The sequence below is a fragment of the Rhinolophus sinicus genome, chromosome 14 (assembly GCF_057876585.1).
Source record: "Rhinolophus sinicus isolate RSI-liver-muscle chromosome 14, RSI-T2T, whole genome shotgun sequence".
NCBI lineage: Eukaryota > Metazoa > Chordata > Mammalia > Chiroptera > Rhinolophidae > Rhinolophus > Rhinolophus sinicus.
Window position 1 is genome coordinate 180,979,446 of NC_142514.1, and position 16,862 is coordinate 180,996,307.

The following is a 16,862-nucleotide window of genomic DNA, read 5'->3' on the forward strand; positions in this document are numbered from 1 at the left end:
GCCTAGCCAAAGGCTGGGGCTGATTCGCCCTGCCGCCCGCTTTCTTTCGTCCGCGGCTACGCCAGCACCTCCAGGATTATGCTGGAGCAGAGGGCAGGCTCCTGAAGCCCAGGACTCCGAGAGGAGCGGGGAAGAGGGGCCACATGAAGGGCTTCCCAGGAATGGGAGACCTGGGCCTCAGCGGGAGTGAAGGCTCACAGACCCCTAGCGGGATATAGCCAGTATTTGTCTCAGTTCAGCCCTCTGTGGGCTGCGGATCAATGCTTCGTTTTCAACGCCTGTAAAATGGATTATCAGGATATAGAAAACTAAATGTAAGCTCCAAGAAGCAGAGACCTTGAATAATTCGCGGCTTTTTTCTTCAGCACCTGACTCAGTACTATGCCTGGCACCTAGCAGGAACTCAACAAGTATTTGTGAAATAAATGAATTTCTGAGAGTGGTGGAATCAAATGACAAAGGCTGCATTTGTCAGGCTTTGGCGGAGCAACTGTCTTCACAAACCGCCCCACCCACAACTGATGTGATGTCCTAGGCCCACATGGTGTGTCAACTGGGTAGTCAAGATTCTAGCAGGGCCACCAGCTGAACAGAGGCCAAGGAGGGGGTTGAAATTTAAAATGCCAGGGCTAGGAAAAACATGGGCTCTCCTAGACCCCCCAAAGTACTAGGGCCAGCCCAGTGTCTGGTGATTGTCGTCTATAGTTGGAGCTTCCTCTGGGGTGTGTGAGCTGGGAAGGCTCCAGTGATCTCAGAATGTGGCTGAGTCCTAGTCACAAATGACAAAGCACATTAACCTCCCTGGAGGGCGGGTATTCCAGGTGCATCTCACCTTCATTCTCCTGTGAATGGCTTGGATTTGGTGAGGGGCTTGGAGGGGACCAAGAACCTCAGCTGGAGCTGAGAACAAATTCTTCACTTTTCATTCCTGGCAGCAGACAGAGCTCCTGCCTCATCCAGCTCAGGGGAAAATTGGGGCCAACTGGTTGGAGGATGCAGGTGAAACAGGTCCAAATACTGCTGGAGATGGTCCTGGAAGTTGCCACCAGTCGGGAACCCACTCTGGGATCCTGCGTCCCCTTAGAAGGGAAGCTGCCACGCTAATGAAGTGCTGCTGCACTTGGTTGTCCCCTGCCCGGAGGCTGCCGTGTGCAGAGCCCAAAGCCTGGCCCCTCACAGCCATCAGCCCAACCTGAAAAGTTCTGGTACAGGTCAGTGGGCTCACTCCAATTGCTGCCTGGCCCTTCGACGCTCCCACCCAGAAATGACAACATGGCTAGTGAGGCTGACGGTCTTGCTGTAATTGGGAGAAACTGGCTGCAGCGCATTTGGCAGATTGAGAGTCATCAGCAGCCAAGTTGGGGTTGTGCAGGCAGCCAAGGGGCTCAGGGCCCCCGCCTCACATGGTGAAGAGAGGAAGAAAGAGGTCAAATTCTAACCCAGACGGGAAAGTTGGTCCCTGGGGCAGTTTCACTTCCTCTCCTCACTCTCAGGATGTGGGGAAGGGCATCATCTCCCCTTGCTGCCAAAGTTTCCTCTGGGAGAGGCTGGGGAGGCTTTATAAAAATCTCGTGGAGACAACTTCCCCCACTGGCCGCCCAGTTGGCCTCTGCTCCCTTCCAGCCACTTCACAGCAGAGTCCAAATCCAGAACCATCCATGTGTGTTTCGTGGGCCTGAGGGTGGTGAGGGGAGGACAGGGTAGCCAGAGGCAAGGGGTGGGGAATCAGGGGCAGTGGCCATTCTTAGCAGTTCCAGGAAAACAGGGCCTTTCTTCCAAGCACCCTGCACAGGCTCAGTGGCAGCAATGGCCACCTGCCCTCCCAGGTGAGTTCCAAACCCCCACGGAGTGCCTCAGAGCTGAGAGGGTTCAGGCAAGGAAGACCACAAAGATGATGAAAAAGACAATAAGGATGAGGAAGATCTTGATCATGAGCCACCGGTTGGACGTAACCGACTGGAAGTACTTGAGGATCTCTGAATGGGCGGCCTCAACATCCAGCTGGGCTCCCAGCACATTCTCATCGATCCTGGGGATAGGGCCGGGGAGAGAGGAAACAGAAGGTCACTAGATTAAAAAGAAAGCTATTGAAGCATACTTACTGACAGGAAAAGATGGTCACAATATGTGGAAGTAGAAAGTGTTTACACACAATATGATTCCATTTTTGTGCATATACAGAGGGTGCCAAAAAAATGTATAGACATTTTAAGAAAGGAAAAAACTATTATATTAAAATGGTAATACAACAAATGATGCTAGCACTCATTTGATTAACACTTTTTGTTTTTAACTTTTATGTATTTAAGTGTGTTTTTCCAGGACCCACCAGCTCCAAGTCAAGTAGTTGTTTCAATCTAGTTGTGGAGGGCGCAGCTCACAGTGGCCCATGAGGGAATCAAACTGGCAACCTTGGTAACAGAACCGTGCTCTAACCAACTGAGCTATCTGGCCGCCCCTAATGCCATCTTTTGAACGAACGTCATACTACACATTGATACCGTAAATCAACTTTGAAAAGTAATATGTAGATAACATCTCTTAAAATGTGTGGGGAGCCATGGTTACAGCTAACTCTGAGCCTTAACAGAATGGCTCGGTTTATGCTTAACCTATTTCCTCCCCCTGAGGCAATTGTCTCTGCCTGCACCTGGAGGGTGCTTGCAAGCTGCTCAGGAATGTGGTGGGAGCGGCCAGTTCCCAGACACAGAAGACTGATGGCTATTCAAGGCAATTGATAAGGATAATTGCTTTTGGGAGTTTTAGTTATTTTGTAGTTTCTGTGTCTAAAGTTAAAGATTTACTGTTAATGAGGTAATGCATTTTTGTGCTTGTTAAACTGCACGTCCACAGAATGTATAAATTCTGGGGACAGAATAAACTCAACGGCTTCAGCATCACTGAGGTCTGCGATCGCCATCATCATACTGTGTGTCTTTTTTCATTCCCACTCCCCTTTTCAGGTACTGATCGACTCGTGGTGGCTGGCTCGCCACAAAAATGTGTACATTTTTTGGGCACCCCCGGTATATCTGTGTATACAAAAAGCTCTGGAAGGGTAATACAAACAAGTCTTGGCTCTGGTTTGAAAATCAGCTCCACAACTTATTAGCTGATGACCCTAAGCCAGTCATTTAACCACAAATCTCATTTTCCTCAACTGAAAAGGAAGGAAAAGTAAGGATAACACAAACCCTACCTTTCTCGTTGTTGTCAAGTCTTACCTAAGTTAACAACTATATAGTGCCCAACCCATACTAAAAGCCCCCAAAATGTTAGCTATTACAATGTTTTGGTCATCAGTATTTATTGACTTTCTTTAATAAATATGTAAATATTCCCTGCATTTGTAACAGGAAAAAAAGTTCACAGGCCATTATAGTCAGGAAATTCTGGTTCAGAGTGAGACAAGAAGAAAAAAATGACACGAACAGGCAGTCAGGAGATAAGAAAAGTCCTACATTATGAGAAACTGTCTCTCCAGGGTATAGAGAAGTCCTCAGAGGAAGGGCAATCTCTTGAGAGATTGTTGAGAAAAAGGAAACATTTCCCAGCTAACCTGCATATGCAATCCTAAAAACCAAATACAAACCCTGGTCCTTGCAAAGTGAGTCCCTGGGAGTAGAGACCTTTCCAACTTTTGAGGATACAAAAGTTGATGGAGCCTTGCAATCTAGGTGGAATATGAGAGGAAAGGCTGGGCCACTGTGTTTGCAAGCCCAAGGTCCTGGGAAGGTGGTCATGAAAACTGCCAGCTAATCTCTGTCCAAATATAGAAGCCCGGATTATACATGATTCCCTAGTATGTCAGAGAGGCTAACTAAAGTACCAGGTTTCCTAGTTTGGGGCTATAATTACATTTCTCAGTGTGGGTGCATTTGTCATGTCATACCCAAGAAAGCTCACATTGGCTCCGCTGAACAAAAATGGGAAAACATAAATGCAATGTGACACACAAAAGATTTTAAATGAGAGTCCACGAATGAAACTAATAGAAGGGAACACTGGTGGTGAAAAAACAATTAGTAATCAGTGGGACACTGAGAAGCAGCAAGTGAGTTAGAAGATGGAAACGAATAGGGCTGAAAATAATGGCTTGGGAAAGAGAGGGCTGAAGAAAACTAAAAAGGAATAAGTTTACATGGGGAACAGGACAAAAGAATGTCTTATGGAGAGAAAGAAAACCAGAGGGAAAGAATCAAGCATCAAGAAGCTGTAGTCTTGCTGAACAGAAAGGATAAATGACGAAACTGATGTGAGAGGCCTGGAAAACCAGAAGACTAGAAGGTGAGTATAAGGTGGGAACAATAACAACAAAAAAACGGAGGTTGAACCAAAGACAGTGAGCCTAAGAACTGGAAAGATTATGTGACTGTGATTAAGCGATCTGAGATTTTAATTTTTGAGTTTCAGTTTCCCCCAAACTTCACGATGCTTGAGAGTAGCTGGGTTATGTTCAAGAGGATACAGAAACTGCCTTGAAGTAGCTCCAGATGTAGTAATCAAGAATAATGATGGTAATGGATTGTAATACATTGCATATTACTATTATTCCACAGTAATTTTAAAGAAAGCTCGTTCTTTCCGGAACAATGCGAGCTAATAAATGTAGAAGGACTGAGAGGATCAGAAAATTACCGTTTTACCATCACTCAATCTCACAAACGAGTCAGGCAAGGATCACCGTGGGGCTGAGGTCCTGGACATTCCCACAGGACTCAAAGTATCACTCTACAGATGACTTAGCCTAATGGTCAGCACCTTAAACAAGTGACCAAACTTGTCATAACCAAAAAAGAAATAACCTTGTGGTCACACAGCAGCCTAGCCGTCTGTCCCCTCCAATCTTTCCTTAGGGAAAGAAGACTCTGCGTGACTGTCCCTCTTTGGGGTTGAGTTCATATATCCTAAGTCTCCCTATTTGGTCCTTGTAAACAGGGTCTGCAGTCAAAGATGAGTAAGTTTCCTCATGGGAGGAACGACTTAAGCCAGACGGGACCCCATTGGGACCCCCATGAGTTAGCACAATAAAAGTCAGGAGGCAGCCATACCCCTCCTCCTCACCATTATGGGAAGCTGCTGATGCCTGCCCGTTGTTGTCCTGCACCCTGCTGTGCAAAGGCCCTATTAGCGCGGTAAGATCTCGCTCTTCCTGCTTAGCTCATGGGATGGTTTTACCTTGTGAGACTTGCTCCCCCAGGGGGTTGTACACACCCACCTTAGTCACCTGGGGACAATGTGCATCGGTTGCTTTGGGACAAATATCTGGGAATTGGAAGAATTTTTATTATGGTGTGGTGTGAGAGTTTCGCGGAACCCTGCTTCTAATCATGTGATGCTTATTGTAAGAAATCAATAAATACCCACCACGACTCGACTCGGGGCTCCAGTCCCTTGAGGCTGTGAGTCCCTCGGTCCTCTGTGATTTAACTGTATTTGAGTCTCTCTCTTTATTATAGTTTAATCCTCGCCGCCTCCCTCGCCTTCCCACGGCTTGTGTTGTGCAGGTCGCAACATAACCTCATCAAGCGCTAACTGAAACAATCACCTATGTAGCCAGCCAAAAACATTAACCTAAATCTAATCACAACGAAACCCTGGACAAATACAATGCAGAACTTTCTACAAGAGGCACTGGCCTCTTCCAAAAAAGAGGAACCCATGTCACGAAAAACAAAACAAAGGCAGACTAAAGAGACATAACAATCAAATGCAATGTGTGAATGTTACCCAGGTCTTCAACTGAAAGAAAAAAGCTAAAAGCATTTTTTAGAACAGCTGGGGAATTTGAACATGGACAGCGTACTGAATAGTGTTGGACAGTTGCTACTTTTCTCAGGTATGATAATGGTATTGTGGCTGTTCAGGATAATACCTGTTCTTGGAGGATGCAACCTTTTAGTATTTGGGGACAAAATGTCATGATGCTTGCACTTACTTTGAAATGATTCAGAAAAAGAACAAGAGGAAGCAAAGGTGATAAAATGTGAACAGCTGGTGAATCCAAGTGAATGGAATACAGACGTTCCTTGTGTTATCCTCCCAACTTTTCTGTAGTTTGAAGTTTTTAAATTTACAAATTGGGGGCTGGGGGTTGTTCGGAATGACTGAGTAACATTAGATCAGCAGTTTGCATACCTCAGAAAAAATAAGAATCACTTGTCGAGCGTCTCAAAAATGCAAATTCTTAGATCTCACCTCCAGAGATTCTAGGGTGGGACCCAGGAATCTACATACTAAGGAATTTGGACCCAATCAGTGGTTTTTAACCCAGATCCACTGGCATCCAGGAAGCAAACATAAGAATGTCCATATCTATTTATATCACTAGTCATTACTTTCTAGCCACACTGGCCTTCTTGATTCTTGAATACAGCAAGACTGTTCCATCATAGGGCCTTCACACTAGCTGTCCACACTGCCTAGAATATTCTCTCTTCTTTACATGGTGGGATCCCTCGTCATTCCGGTCTCTGCCTCAACGTCATGTCTTCCTGAGAACAGCCCTCCCTGCCCCCCAAACTGATATTCCTAGTCAGTCACTCTCTTAACACATCATCAGACTTTTAACTCCCTGGCTAGCCCTCCTTGCCTGACAATTTCTTGTCAGTTCTTAGCAGCTGTCCTCACACACCCTACTCAATTACAGACACACTGCAAAGCTCCATGAAGTGGAGACATTGCTGTTCTACTCCTCGCTGTATCCCCAGCACCGTGAACAGTGTCTGACACAGGACGGGTACTCAGTAGACACTTGTTGAATGGATGGAGGCAGGTGAACTGATACCTGTGGGTGGGCACGAGTCACTCGACTTCCAAAGGGCTGTCCCCTGGGGACCTTCAGGATGCCAACCCACAGGGAGGGGAAGATTCTCTCTTTGGAGTGGGAGAGAGAAAGAGTCTCACCTCTGAATGGTTTCTTCCTGTTCCTTAACCATGTGCGCCAACTGCTGAAAGATGGAGCCCAGCTCAACAATTGTGGACTCAATGTTCTGCATGGTGTCTGCCCGGCTCTGGATGTAGGAATCCTTCAGAGGAAAGAGCGCACATGAGCACTGGGAGCTTCTTCAGGGCAGGGCCTGCCTCTTTAGGACCCTCCTGGCTTGCCAGTTCACCCATCGCACATTCCAAACATTCACATGTAGCCCACAGGACAGAGGGTCAACTCCTCCCCAGCTCAGAGCTTGGGTACCTGCTCATCAATGAGCTGTAGCTGCTGGCTGGTCCGAGAGTCCATCATGTCGATGGCCACATCCCCAGAGGCACGGGACTCCGCCCCCAAAACCACAGCACCTCCCCCTGGACGAAGAAAGAAAACATGGCACTTTTTATTGATTAAAAGCTATTTCAAAAACCACATACTCCGGATTTCAATCCCAGCTCTGGCACTTACTAGCCTTGTGACCCTGGACAAGTCATTTAAGCTCTCTGAGCCTCAGTTTCCTCACCTGTAAAATGGGGGATAATAGTTGCTTTCTCAAAGGGCAGTTGTGAAAATTAAATGAGAATGTGACTATAGTAAGTGCACGAAAAATATTAGAAACTGTCATTCGTCTGAACATGACTGAATTCACCCCCAACAATGAGAATGTGGGAGACTAAGGGTGGATCATGAATGCCAGCAATCACGTTTGACCTCTGAGAGATAAAGCCTAGCAACTTCCTTGCCCCTTCATTCTCCTACCGAATCCCTACCCTTAGGGGATCCATCACAACCAGAGTAACTAAGCCGCACCCCTCAGGACTCCTCACATTGCCTGACTTACCCAGGTGGGTGGGGGCAAGGGGCAGGGCTGACACGGGTGCCCGGGAGAACTGCTCCCGCCGGCTCCTCTGCTGCTTCAGGTTCTGGGGATGGGGAAGAAATGCAAAGGTCCTGAGGCCACTGGAAAGCAGGTATGTTAAAGAGACCCCCCTGTTGGCCCATGACCCTGCTGCCCTTGCCTTCCACTTGTCCCTTTCCCCCTTCCCCCTCGGGCTCTTACTCCCAGATTCCTATCCCTCCTGCACAGATTCTTCTCACCTCTGTCCTCACTTCTAAAACTGATTTGAAGTCATTGGACATGGAGGCCAGTTTCGACTAGAAGAAAGAGAGTGAGGGTCAGCCAGAGGAAGACAACACCTTCCTCCCTTTTGTCTCCCTCTCTCCCACCCCAGATCCCACCTGCAAGGAGACCACGATGGTGTTGGAATGGGTTTGCAGGTGCCGGCCACTCTGGCTGCCCTTGGCCCTCACGAAATCCTGAAGCTGGGCGATTTGTTTGTTGAGGCTATTGATATCCTGGTGAAAAAGCCAATAGAAAAACAGTATCATCCAAGGAGTCCTCAGGCAGCAGCTTCTCTCCCACCTGGACATCTCTGGTGGGAGAGCAGAATGGCAGTTACCAGCAGTTACTATCTGACCAAAAGGGCCTGCAAGCTCTAGAGCTTGCTCTGGTTCAGTCCCTGCAGAGCAGAGCCAGAAAGAGGCAAAATACGGTCTCATCCATTTATAAAGGCTTGTTTACTCCCTCCACCCAATGGCTCCACTCCACCTCGTGAGGCTGTTGTCATGCAGCAGCCTAGCCGACTGTCCCCCCGTTTTTTCCTTAAAGAAAGAAGAGTCTGGGGCCAGCCCGGTGGCTCAGGCAGTTAGAGCTCCACGCTCCTAACTCCGAAGGCTGCCGGTTCGATTCCCACATGGGCCAGTGGGCTCTTAACCACAAGGCTGCCAGTTCGATTCCTCAAGTCCCACAAGGGATGGTGGGCAGAGCCCCCTGCAACTAAGATTGAACACGGCACCTTGAGCTGAGCTGCCGCTGAGCTCCCAGATGGCTCAATTGGTTAGAGCGCGTCCTCTCAACCACAAGGTTGCCGGTTTGACTCCCGCAAGGGATGGTGGGCTGCGCCCCCTGCAACTAGCAACGGCAACTGGACCTGGAGCTGAGCTGCGCCCTCCACAACTAAGACTGAAAGGACAACAACTTGAAGCTGAATGGCACCCTCCACAACTAAGATTGAAAGGACAACAACTTGACTTGGAAAAAAGTCCTGGAAGTAGTACACACTGTTCCCCAATAAAGTTCTGTTCCTCTTCCCCAATAAAATTTTAAAAAAAAGAAAAAAAAGAAGAGTCTGTGAGACTGTGCCGTTTTGGGACTTTGTTTTATCATGATGTTTACACCTCATGTCTCTCTGTCTAGTCCCCAAAAGATGATTTGCAGCCAAAGACGGGTAAGATTTCTCACGTGAGGAACAACCTAAGACAGGCGGAACCGTGTGGGGACCCCCAACGAGCTGTCTTAGAAGATCTGGGAAGGAACATTGCCTCCCCTTCCCCCTGCTTGGGAAAAGCCACTGCTGACTCTGGCTTTCCTCTCTCACGTGATTGTGAGAGAAATCATGAGAGCGATAAAGATCAGCTCTCTCTGCTTAGCTCAACAGAACAGTTTCAACGTGAGACTTGTCCCCAGGAAGGTACATACCTTAATGAAGTCATCATAGTACTTTCTGCTCTGGCTGCTAGTGGATGGGAATAATTGGTTTGATTCACTATTGTGATATGATGGATGAGTCTCACAGGCCGTGTAAAAAACAATGCTACTTCCTTGTATGTTTATCAACAAAAGCCACCAGTCGGTCCGATTCAGGGCTCCAGTCTCTTGTCAGGCTGTGAGACTGGAGCCCTGAATCGGACCGACTGGTGGCTTTTAATAATAACATACAAGGCAGTAGCATTGTCCTCTGAGATTTAACTGCATAAAGTCTCTGTTTCTTTCTTTCTTAAATTTTAACCTAACGCTGCCCCTTCTCGCTCCCTCACTGCCCGTGTTGCTCTGGACAAGACATGAGGCCAAGTTCACAGTCACAGAAACACTTAAAAGGCCAAAATCTTGAACCCAGAGCATGCTGACTAACAAAGCTACTTCAGTGTAGTATTTGGGAGAAGGGAAGAGTCAAAGGCACTGTGGTTTTCCAGAAGCATCAGCAAAGTAATTTTTATATACAGAATCCCTTTTAAAAATCATCACTGCAAAAGTAAAATCTGACTTGTCCAAGGTCACACACAATGATTAGCACAGCCAGGCTTTCTACAGCAGACCAATGCCTCATCCACTCCCCAACACAGCCTGCCAAGGGCCTCCTGAGACGAGAGATGAAGGAGGACACCAGGGGATGGCAGAGAAAGCCTGGCCCAGGGCAGCCAGCCAGGGAGGGATCAGACAAAGAGGAGAAGGGGGAGGGGAAAGAGGTCTAGAATAGTGAGTTCAAGAAACAGGCTAGGGCCGGCCTGCTGGCTCAGGTGGTTAGAGCTCTGTGCTCCTAACTCCGAAGGTTGCCGGTTCGATTCCCACATGGGCCAGTGGGCTCTCAACCACAAGGTTGCCAGCGATGGTGGGCTCTGCCTCCTGCAACTAAGATTGAACACGGCACCTTGAGCTGAGCTGCCGCTGAGCTCCCGGATGGCTCAGTTGGTTGGAGCCTGTCCTCTCAACCACAGGGTTGCCGGTTCGACTCCCGCAAGGGATGGTGGGCTGTGCCTCCTGCAACTAGAAAACGGCAACTGGACCTGGAGCTGAGCTGCGCCCTCCACAACTAAGACTGAAAGGACAACAACTTGAAGCTGAACGGCACCCTCCACAACTAAGATTGAAAGGACAACTTGACTTGGAAAAAAGACCTGGAAGTACACACTGTTCCCCAATAAAAGTCCTGTTCCCCTTCCCCAATTAAAAAAAAACAAAAAAACAGGCTAGATGAAAAACTAGGTAACGTCCAATAACCTCCCACCCCCGCCATTAGTATACCCTTCATTAGTATCCCAGCCCCAACCATTCTCTTGAGAGCCCAGGACAATTTTCACTGCTGACTGGTCTGTCTCTGGAAAGTTAATGCAGCCTCCGCATAGCCAAAACTACATTCCAGGGTTTTCCCCCCGTAGGACCTCCCCTCAGGGTTCTAGCTTAGAAAATGGCACCACTTCCCCCTTCGGTGCCCAAGGTAGAAGCTTCTAAGTCACATACTCACACATTCCCTAACCCACGTTAGGACCGCAACACAACCGCGTTCTATGGAGTGCTTACCACGTACTCAGCCCCGTGTGAACACACTAGCAGCCTCGTGTTTGTTCACTGCGCACCACGCAACATTCTAAGCAGCTTACAGCTTTCTCTTTGGCTTAAACATAACTTAACATACTAGAAAACAACTCTTACTTTCCACCCCTACATCCCCCAGAGCTATTCCCCCTTCTTCCTTCTTTTTCATTTTGGTGAATGGCACCACCATTCACCAGTTGCTCAGACCAAAAACTTAAGAGCCATCCTCAATTCCTCCCTTTCCCCTTATCCACATGGAACGTAGCAGGAACCCACCAAGAACCCAGCTGATGCCAACACATCCTCTCAATCTGTCCACTCATCTCCTTCTCTGCTGAACCCATCCTACTCCAAAATGTCTTTTCTCTCTAAAAAATCTCCAAGAGCCTCCTAAACGACCTTCCCTTAGAGCTTACTCCCCTACAATCCACTTTCTACATAGCAACCAGAGTGATCTTTTAAGAAAAATGGGGCACACCATCTCTCTGCTTCAAAGCTTCCCAGAGCTTCCCACTAAATTTAGAATCCAACCCAAATTCCTCACCTGGCTTACACAAGCTCTGTATGATCTGGCTCCACCCATTTATCTAAATTACCTCCTACCTGTCTCTGTCTCTGTCTCTGTCTCTGTCTCTCGCTCTCTCTCTCTCTATGCTGCAATCACACTGGCCTCTTTCATGTTTATCAAATGCATCAAGGTCACCCACACTTCAGGACCTTTCCCTCTGTTATTCCCACTTTCTGGAAAGTGCTCCGTCCAGATCTCTGGATGACTGGCTTTTTCTTGACCATTCAGGTCTCAATGTCACTTCTTCAGCCAGGCCATCTTACATCAGCTCATCTAAAGTAGGCCCTACCCTGAGTAACTCACTTACCTTATTTTTTTATTAAAGGATTTGCCACTATCTGAAACTTTCTTTTCTGTTTACTTATATAGTGTCTAGTTCACCCATTCAGAAAGGAAGTTCCCAAAGGCAGGGACCACACATCTGTCTTGTTCCCTGCTGAATCCCCAGCAAAACCAGGCAGTCAAAGGCACTAATTAATGTCAGTGACTGAAAAATAAAGGAATCCTCACAACAACCCTATGAGGTATGTAGTGTTCTTATCCCCTTTTTATGTATAAGGGAACTGAAGATCAGAGTAAATAGCTTACCCAAGGTCACACCATAAGGGGTAGACCTGGGATTTGAACTCGTCTGTCTGAATCCAGCCGTGGTTCTTGAACACCTCGCAATAACACCCCAATAGTTAGGGGAACCCTCTATTTTCTACACAGCACAGCATCTTGAATGTGTCTGCCCTTTGGCTCTGCCATAATCATCTTCATCCTGGACAACTGCAGCAGGTTCCTTCCTAGCCTCTCTGCCCATCTATGCTCCAGGGTTTTTTTTTCCCTCTCCATTCATCGTCATTCAACTTCACATTTTATTCTTATCACATTTTGCTGGGAAAGGAAGGAATCACAACTGTACAGAACTGTGCTATACTGATGTCTTTTAGACAGAATTGGGATCCAGGTTCTAATTGTTGTTGTAGCCCATGGCATTCAGTGTGATTCTACAATGACCTTCACTACCAGCCACCAATCTACCTTTACAACCTCATCTCCTGCCAATCACTCATTCAGTGAACAAACACTGAGTACCTACTATATGCCAGACACTGTTTTTTTCGGGACACATCTATGAACAAGCAGAAAGAAAAAAAATCTCTGCTCTTGTGGCACTTTTTTTTTTTTTTGAGAGGGATGAGGTAGGTGGGAGAAGAGACAAACATAATAATAAGTAAATTAATTATAGAAAATGTTAGAATATTTCGTTGTTAAAGACAAATAAACAAACAAAAACAGAGCAAGGTAAGAAAGATCAGAGTTTTGGTGCTGGATTATTAAATAGCATGTTCAAGGTAGGCCTCCCTGAACAGATAACACCTGAGCAAAGACGTGAACTTTCCCTTGTATACGCCATGCCTCTGCATACACTGTTTCCTCTGTCTGGAATGTTCTTCCATGGCCTCTACACAAACCTTGAAACCAGCTCAGATTTGACCTCCTCTGTGAAATACTTCCCAGTGTCCCTAGACTATCTCATTTATCTTTTTGTATGATCTTTTCTGCACACTTTCCTCCTACTCACTGTAAGTCTGAATTTATGGGGCTGGTTACCTCTTCTAGACAATAAGCCCCTGAAGGCAGAAATCTTGCCTCATGTTTGTAAGGCAAGTGCTCAGCAGAGCACTTTGCATACAGCAGATGATCAGTAAGTTTCTACTGACTCAATGGATGGGCAGGATGTTTGGGCTGGCTCTAGAAACTTGCTCTGGGTCTCCATGGCAACGGAAAATGATGGACGTGACCCGACAGGAATGCTGGGCTCTCTTGATAGCTAGTAGCTCACCTGTTTGATGATATACGTTAGCTCCTCAATTTCCACTGCTTTATCATCAAAGAGGGACTTGCGCTTTGCCACTGCAGAGACAAACAAGAAGGCAAGAAGGGTGAGGTCAAAGACAAGGGAGTCAATTCCTCAGCCCTCTTTGGTTCACTGCCCCATCTCTGAAACACCCCAAGAACACTCACAGATTGTCAGCTTCTCCAGCTTGGCAAATGTGTTGCTGAGGTCTTTCCCAATGCGCCTGTAAAGACACAAGAGTGAGAACACTGTGGGAAAGGGCCTATTCCCACACTAGCTCCAGCACAACCAATCCTGCCCTCCCTGCCAGGCCACCAAAGGCAAGCCCACTTCTCCCCCGACGCTGCATCAGCACACCACATAACTTCTCCCAACTCACTTGGCCATGAGTGTGAATTCACTGCGCTGCCGGACAGCACGCAGAGCTGGTTTGTTTGTCTGTATTCCATTCTGAAAAGCAATGTCAACAGGTGAAACTTTAGTTCTCCCTCCCCATTTCCAGCTTTCCCTGTTTTCAGGTGTCCACTAAACTCTGTCTAGTACCAGTGGTATCCTCCACCAGACGGTCTAATTTCATCAGTAGCAGTAGAGTCCATATTTGAAGACAGGGAGACCTGGGTTCAAATCTCGACTCCACCACTTACTTACTAACTGGGGGATTGGGGGCAAGTTACTGAAACCATTCTGAATCTGTTTCCTCTTCTATAAAATGAAGACAATCCACACACCTCATATTGTTGTTGCTAAGATTAAACAAGAAGACGGTTGCAAAGTATTTTAGCCAAACAGCTGGTACATTGAGAACACCAAATAAATAGTAACTACTATCACCATCTACCACTGAACTCCAATCAGGGAATTGAAGAGGATAACTGGAAAGCTCATACAGAAGAACAGTTGCTAACAAGAGCTGAGCAGTAAAAATATTTAATAAAATTACAGTCACTCAGATCCCACTTAGATTTCTAAAGTCCGGATTGAGACAAGGAAAAGCAATTTGTTAAAAAAGCACTCCAGAGTGAGTTTGATAAAAATTATTTACCTAGAAAACTTCCTTTATTTTACAGATATAAAAACTGAGGTCCAACTAACTTCCCTGTGGTCACAGAGCAAATAGTGGTAGACTTACACCAGAACTAGAACTCAAAGTGCTTGTCTCTGGGCTAAAGGCTCTTTTGAGAACCCGCTCCTTATCCAAACCAAATATATTGCAGCCACCTCTCATCCTGAGATATTCCTTCCAGAATAGCAACCCTACCTTCCAGGGGATTCCTCACAAAAAAAGTCTAGATGCTTGCCTCTAGATAGGTTGCCCACCTCTTGGTAGATTCTACTGCCCCCTGCAAGCCTGATCAGTTCTCCCAAGAGTTTCCCACAAAAATTACTCCAATCAAAAAATATATATATATTACATCAATCAACAGTGCTGGAGCACAAATTTGAGTAAAACTCCCAAACTTGAGTAAAGCTCACTCCTGCCTTTCCCACTTCTGGTCCTTACCTGACGGCTCTGCAGGGACTTGCAGGCAGACAGGAACTCCTGGGTCCGATCCCGGCAGGACATGGTGTCGGGAGGGGGAGGGACCAGGGCCACTGGGGGGGGCAGAGGGGCGATGTCGCTGCTGCTACTGCCAGCAGTTGCAGGGGACAGGACCTGTGTCTTTGAGAGACCCAGGTAGACACCCTGATCCGTGTTCTTAGACCCGTAGCGTTTCCGCGGGATCATTGAGACGCATAACCTCGGACTGTTGTGGAGGGGAGAGTGTCATTCCCCAGGCAGTCTCCTTCCCCACAAATTCCCCCCAACCAGCAAATCATTGGGTCCCAAAGCCACCCTCAGATCCTGGGGCCGGCCCTCAATGGGCAGGGCCCCCCACTTCCTCTCCGGCCTAAGCCGTTCCCCTCCTCAGCCTCTTCTTCCACCTTGGCTCGGACAGCCAGAACGTGGGCCGGGGTCCCTGAAGCAGAGACAGGGCTAAAGGCAGGTCCCGTGGACCCAAGGCTCCAGCCCAGTCTGTGCAACTGCCGTAGGCCCTAACTGGACCCTCTCGTATTCACGGGTTTCTTCGACTCCTCAGGGAGAAACGAAGACCGACCTCCGGAGGGGTACACACTTCGGTGGGCGGAGGGGGGAAATCTCTGGGTGTTTATTTGAAACAGGAAGTCCCACCTCCGCTCAAGTCCCGCCTTCTAGAGGACGGCAACTATTGATTAGGTAATGCCGACGTCTTTCTCAACAGGAGCTTTCCTGATTGGACGGCGAGGTACTCGCTCACCCGGAGCCGGGCCGGCAGGACTTGTCCACTCGCCCCTAGTTCCCTTCCCCCCGCCCATCGCCACCCCCGGAAAGCCGCTACCGGGGGCTGACACGGCCGCCAGACCCCTCTTAGAGCGAGTCGTACCTCCTCTCTGCCGCCTGCCGCCGCCGCCGCTACCACAATCTCCTGGGTCGTCACCACCTCCTCCCCGGGAGCCGAAGTCGCGGAAACCCGACCAGACTAGAGGCCGCCACGTCACCCACACGTAACCCCACCCCCGGTGACGAGGGGGCGGTGCCACGCCTTTTTGAACTCGGCAACTCAAGGGACACGCCCCCCCACCCAAACGCAAAGGGAGGATCTCGCCCTCCCATTGGCTAGGCCTCTCCCCTGACTCCGCTCCCTAGGAACCAGAGCCTGGAGCCAGGGGGCTGGGCCAGCCTCAGCGGAGGAGCCTTAAAGAGACCGCAGCCCGGGTGGTTCCTGTGCCTTGTTCGCCCAGAGCAGGCCGCCGAAGCATAAGCGCTCTGGCAAGTACACGTTAGGAACTTTATTCTCTGAAGACTGGGGTGAGCTGAGAGCAGGGCTGGGGTCACCCCTTCTCCGGCTCCTCCAGGACCTCCTCCGGGTTGTTCTGTAACATACACCCATGCTTTTGATTCTGGATTGATTGCCTCCTGTTTGACGGCGTGGAGCCCCGACGGCTGAACATGGATAGCCGCCTCCACAGCACGGTGATCAACAGGCTTCTGTTAGACCTGGGATTCTGGTGGTTCGACGAGTCCACATCAATCCCTTCGGTTTCTGCGGGAATGACAAGGCTGCTGAGCTCCGCCCTACCCTCCCAGTCCAACCTCCTGGGCCCTCCCCCTCCCCAGCTCCCTGGGCCCCCTGGTGTGTCTCGTCCCACCTTCCTCTTCTACTTCCTCTGATTCGGCCTCCTTGGCCTGACCCTTGGAGGTTTGAAAGTCCTTGTCTTGGCAGCAGCCCATGGCCTGTGCAGCCCAGCACCGGTACCACCCACTCCAGCCCCCCTGGCTCTCACCAGGCTTTTGTGACGTCAGATATCCCATCGCCTCAGTTCAGAGAGCAGCCACCCCTTTCATTTTTCC

The 16,862-nt window shown here is 48.5% G+C and overlaps 2 protein-coding genes across 4 annotated transcripts; both read right to left on the reverse strand.

The window, feature by feature from the left end:
* Positions 1-1,280: 1,280 nt before the first annotated feature.
* Positions 1,281-16,035, reverse strand: STX5 (syntaxin 5). Of its 3 annotated transcripts, none has more exons than XM_019713904.3 (11): positions 15,895-16,035; positions 14,994-15,237; positions 13,872-13,942; positions 13,660-13,715; positions 13,478-13,548; positions 8,165-8,281; positions 8,024-8,080; positions 7,767-7,848; positions 7,193-7,299; positions 6,907-7,028; positions 1,281-2,029 (listed from the first exon to the last, which is right to left on the reverse strand). In XM_019713904.3, exons 2-11 carry the CDS (start codon positions 15,216-15,218, stop codon positions 1,870-1,872), a joined length of 1,068 nt encoding a protein of 355 aa, XP_019569463.2. In that variant the 5' UTR covers positions 15,219-15,237; positions 15,895-16,035; the 3' UTR covers positions 1,281-1,869. The 3 variants fall into 3 exon arrangements, with proteins under 3 accessions (XP_019569463.2, XP_074192606.1, XP_019569464.2); XM_074336505.2 differs by having other exon boundaries at positions 14,994-15,085; positions 15,895-16,017; XM_019713905.3 differs by lacking the exon at positions 15,895-16,035 and adding an exon at positions 15,589-15,628.
* A 178-nt stretch (positions 16,036-16,213) lies between these two features.
* TEX54 (testis expressed 54) lies at positions 16,214-16,768 on the reverse strand. The gene is made up of 2 exons (XM_074337098.2): positions 16,661-16,768; positions 16,214-16,554 (listed from the first exon to the last, which is right to left on the reverse strand). Exons 1-2 carry the CDS (start codon positions 16,740-16,742, stop codon positions 16,343-16,345), a joined length of 294 nt encoding a protein of 97 aa, XP_074193199.2. The 5' UTR covers positions 16,743-16,768; the 3' UTR covers positions 16,214-16,342.
* Between the last annotated feature and the right edge of the window lie 94 nt (positions 16,769-16,862).

Excerpts from the sequence above, each read along its gene's own strand:
- STX5 (XM_019713904.3), bottom strand. The coding sequence starts at position 15,218 with ATGATCCCGCGGAAACGCTACGGGTCTAAGAACACGGATCAGGGTGTC. Across the intron at positions 13,716-13,871 it reads GAATTCACACTCATGGCCAA|GCGCATTGGGAAAGACCTCA; the intron begins GTGAGTTGGGAG and ends GTGTCTTTACAG. Across the intron at positions 13,549-13,659 it reads GCTGGAGAAGCTGACAATCT|TGGCAAAGCGCAAGTCCCTC; the intron begins GTGAGTGTTCTT and ends TTGTCTCTGCAG.
- TEX54 (XM_074337098.2), bottom strand. The coding sequence starts at position 16,742 with ATGGGCTGCTGCCAAGACAAGGACTTTCAAACCTCCAAGGGTCAGGCC. Across the intron at positions 16,555-16,660 it reads AGAGGAAGTAGAAGAGGAAG|AAACCGAAGGGATTGATGTG; the intron begins GTGGGACGAGAC and ends TCATTCCCGCAG.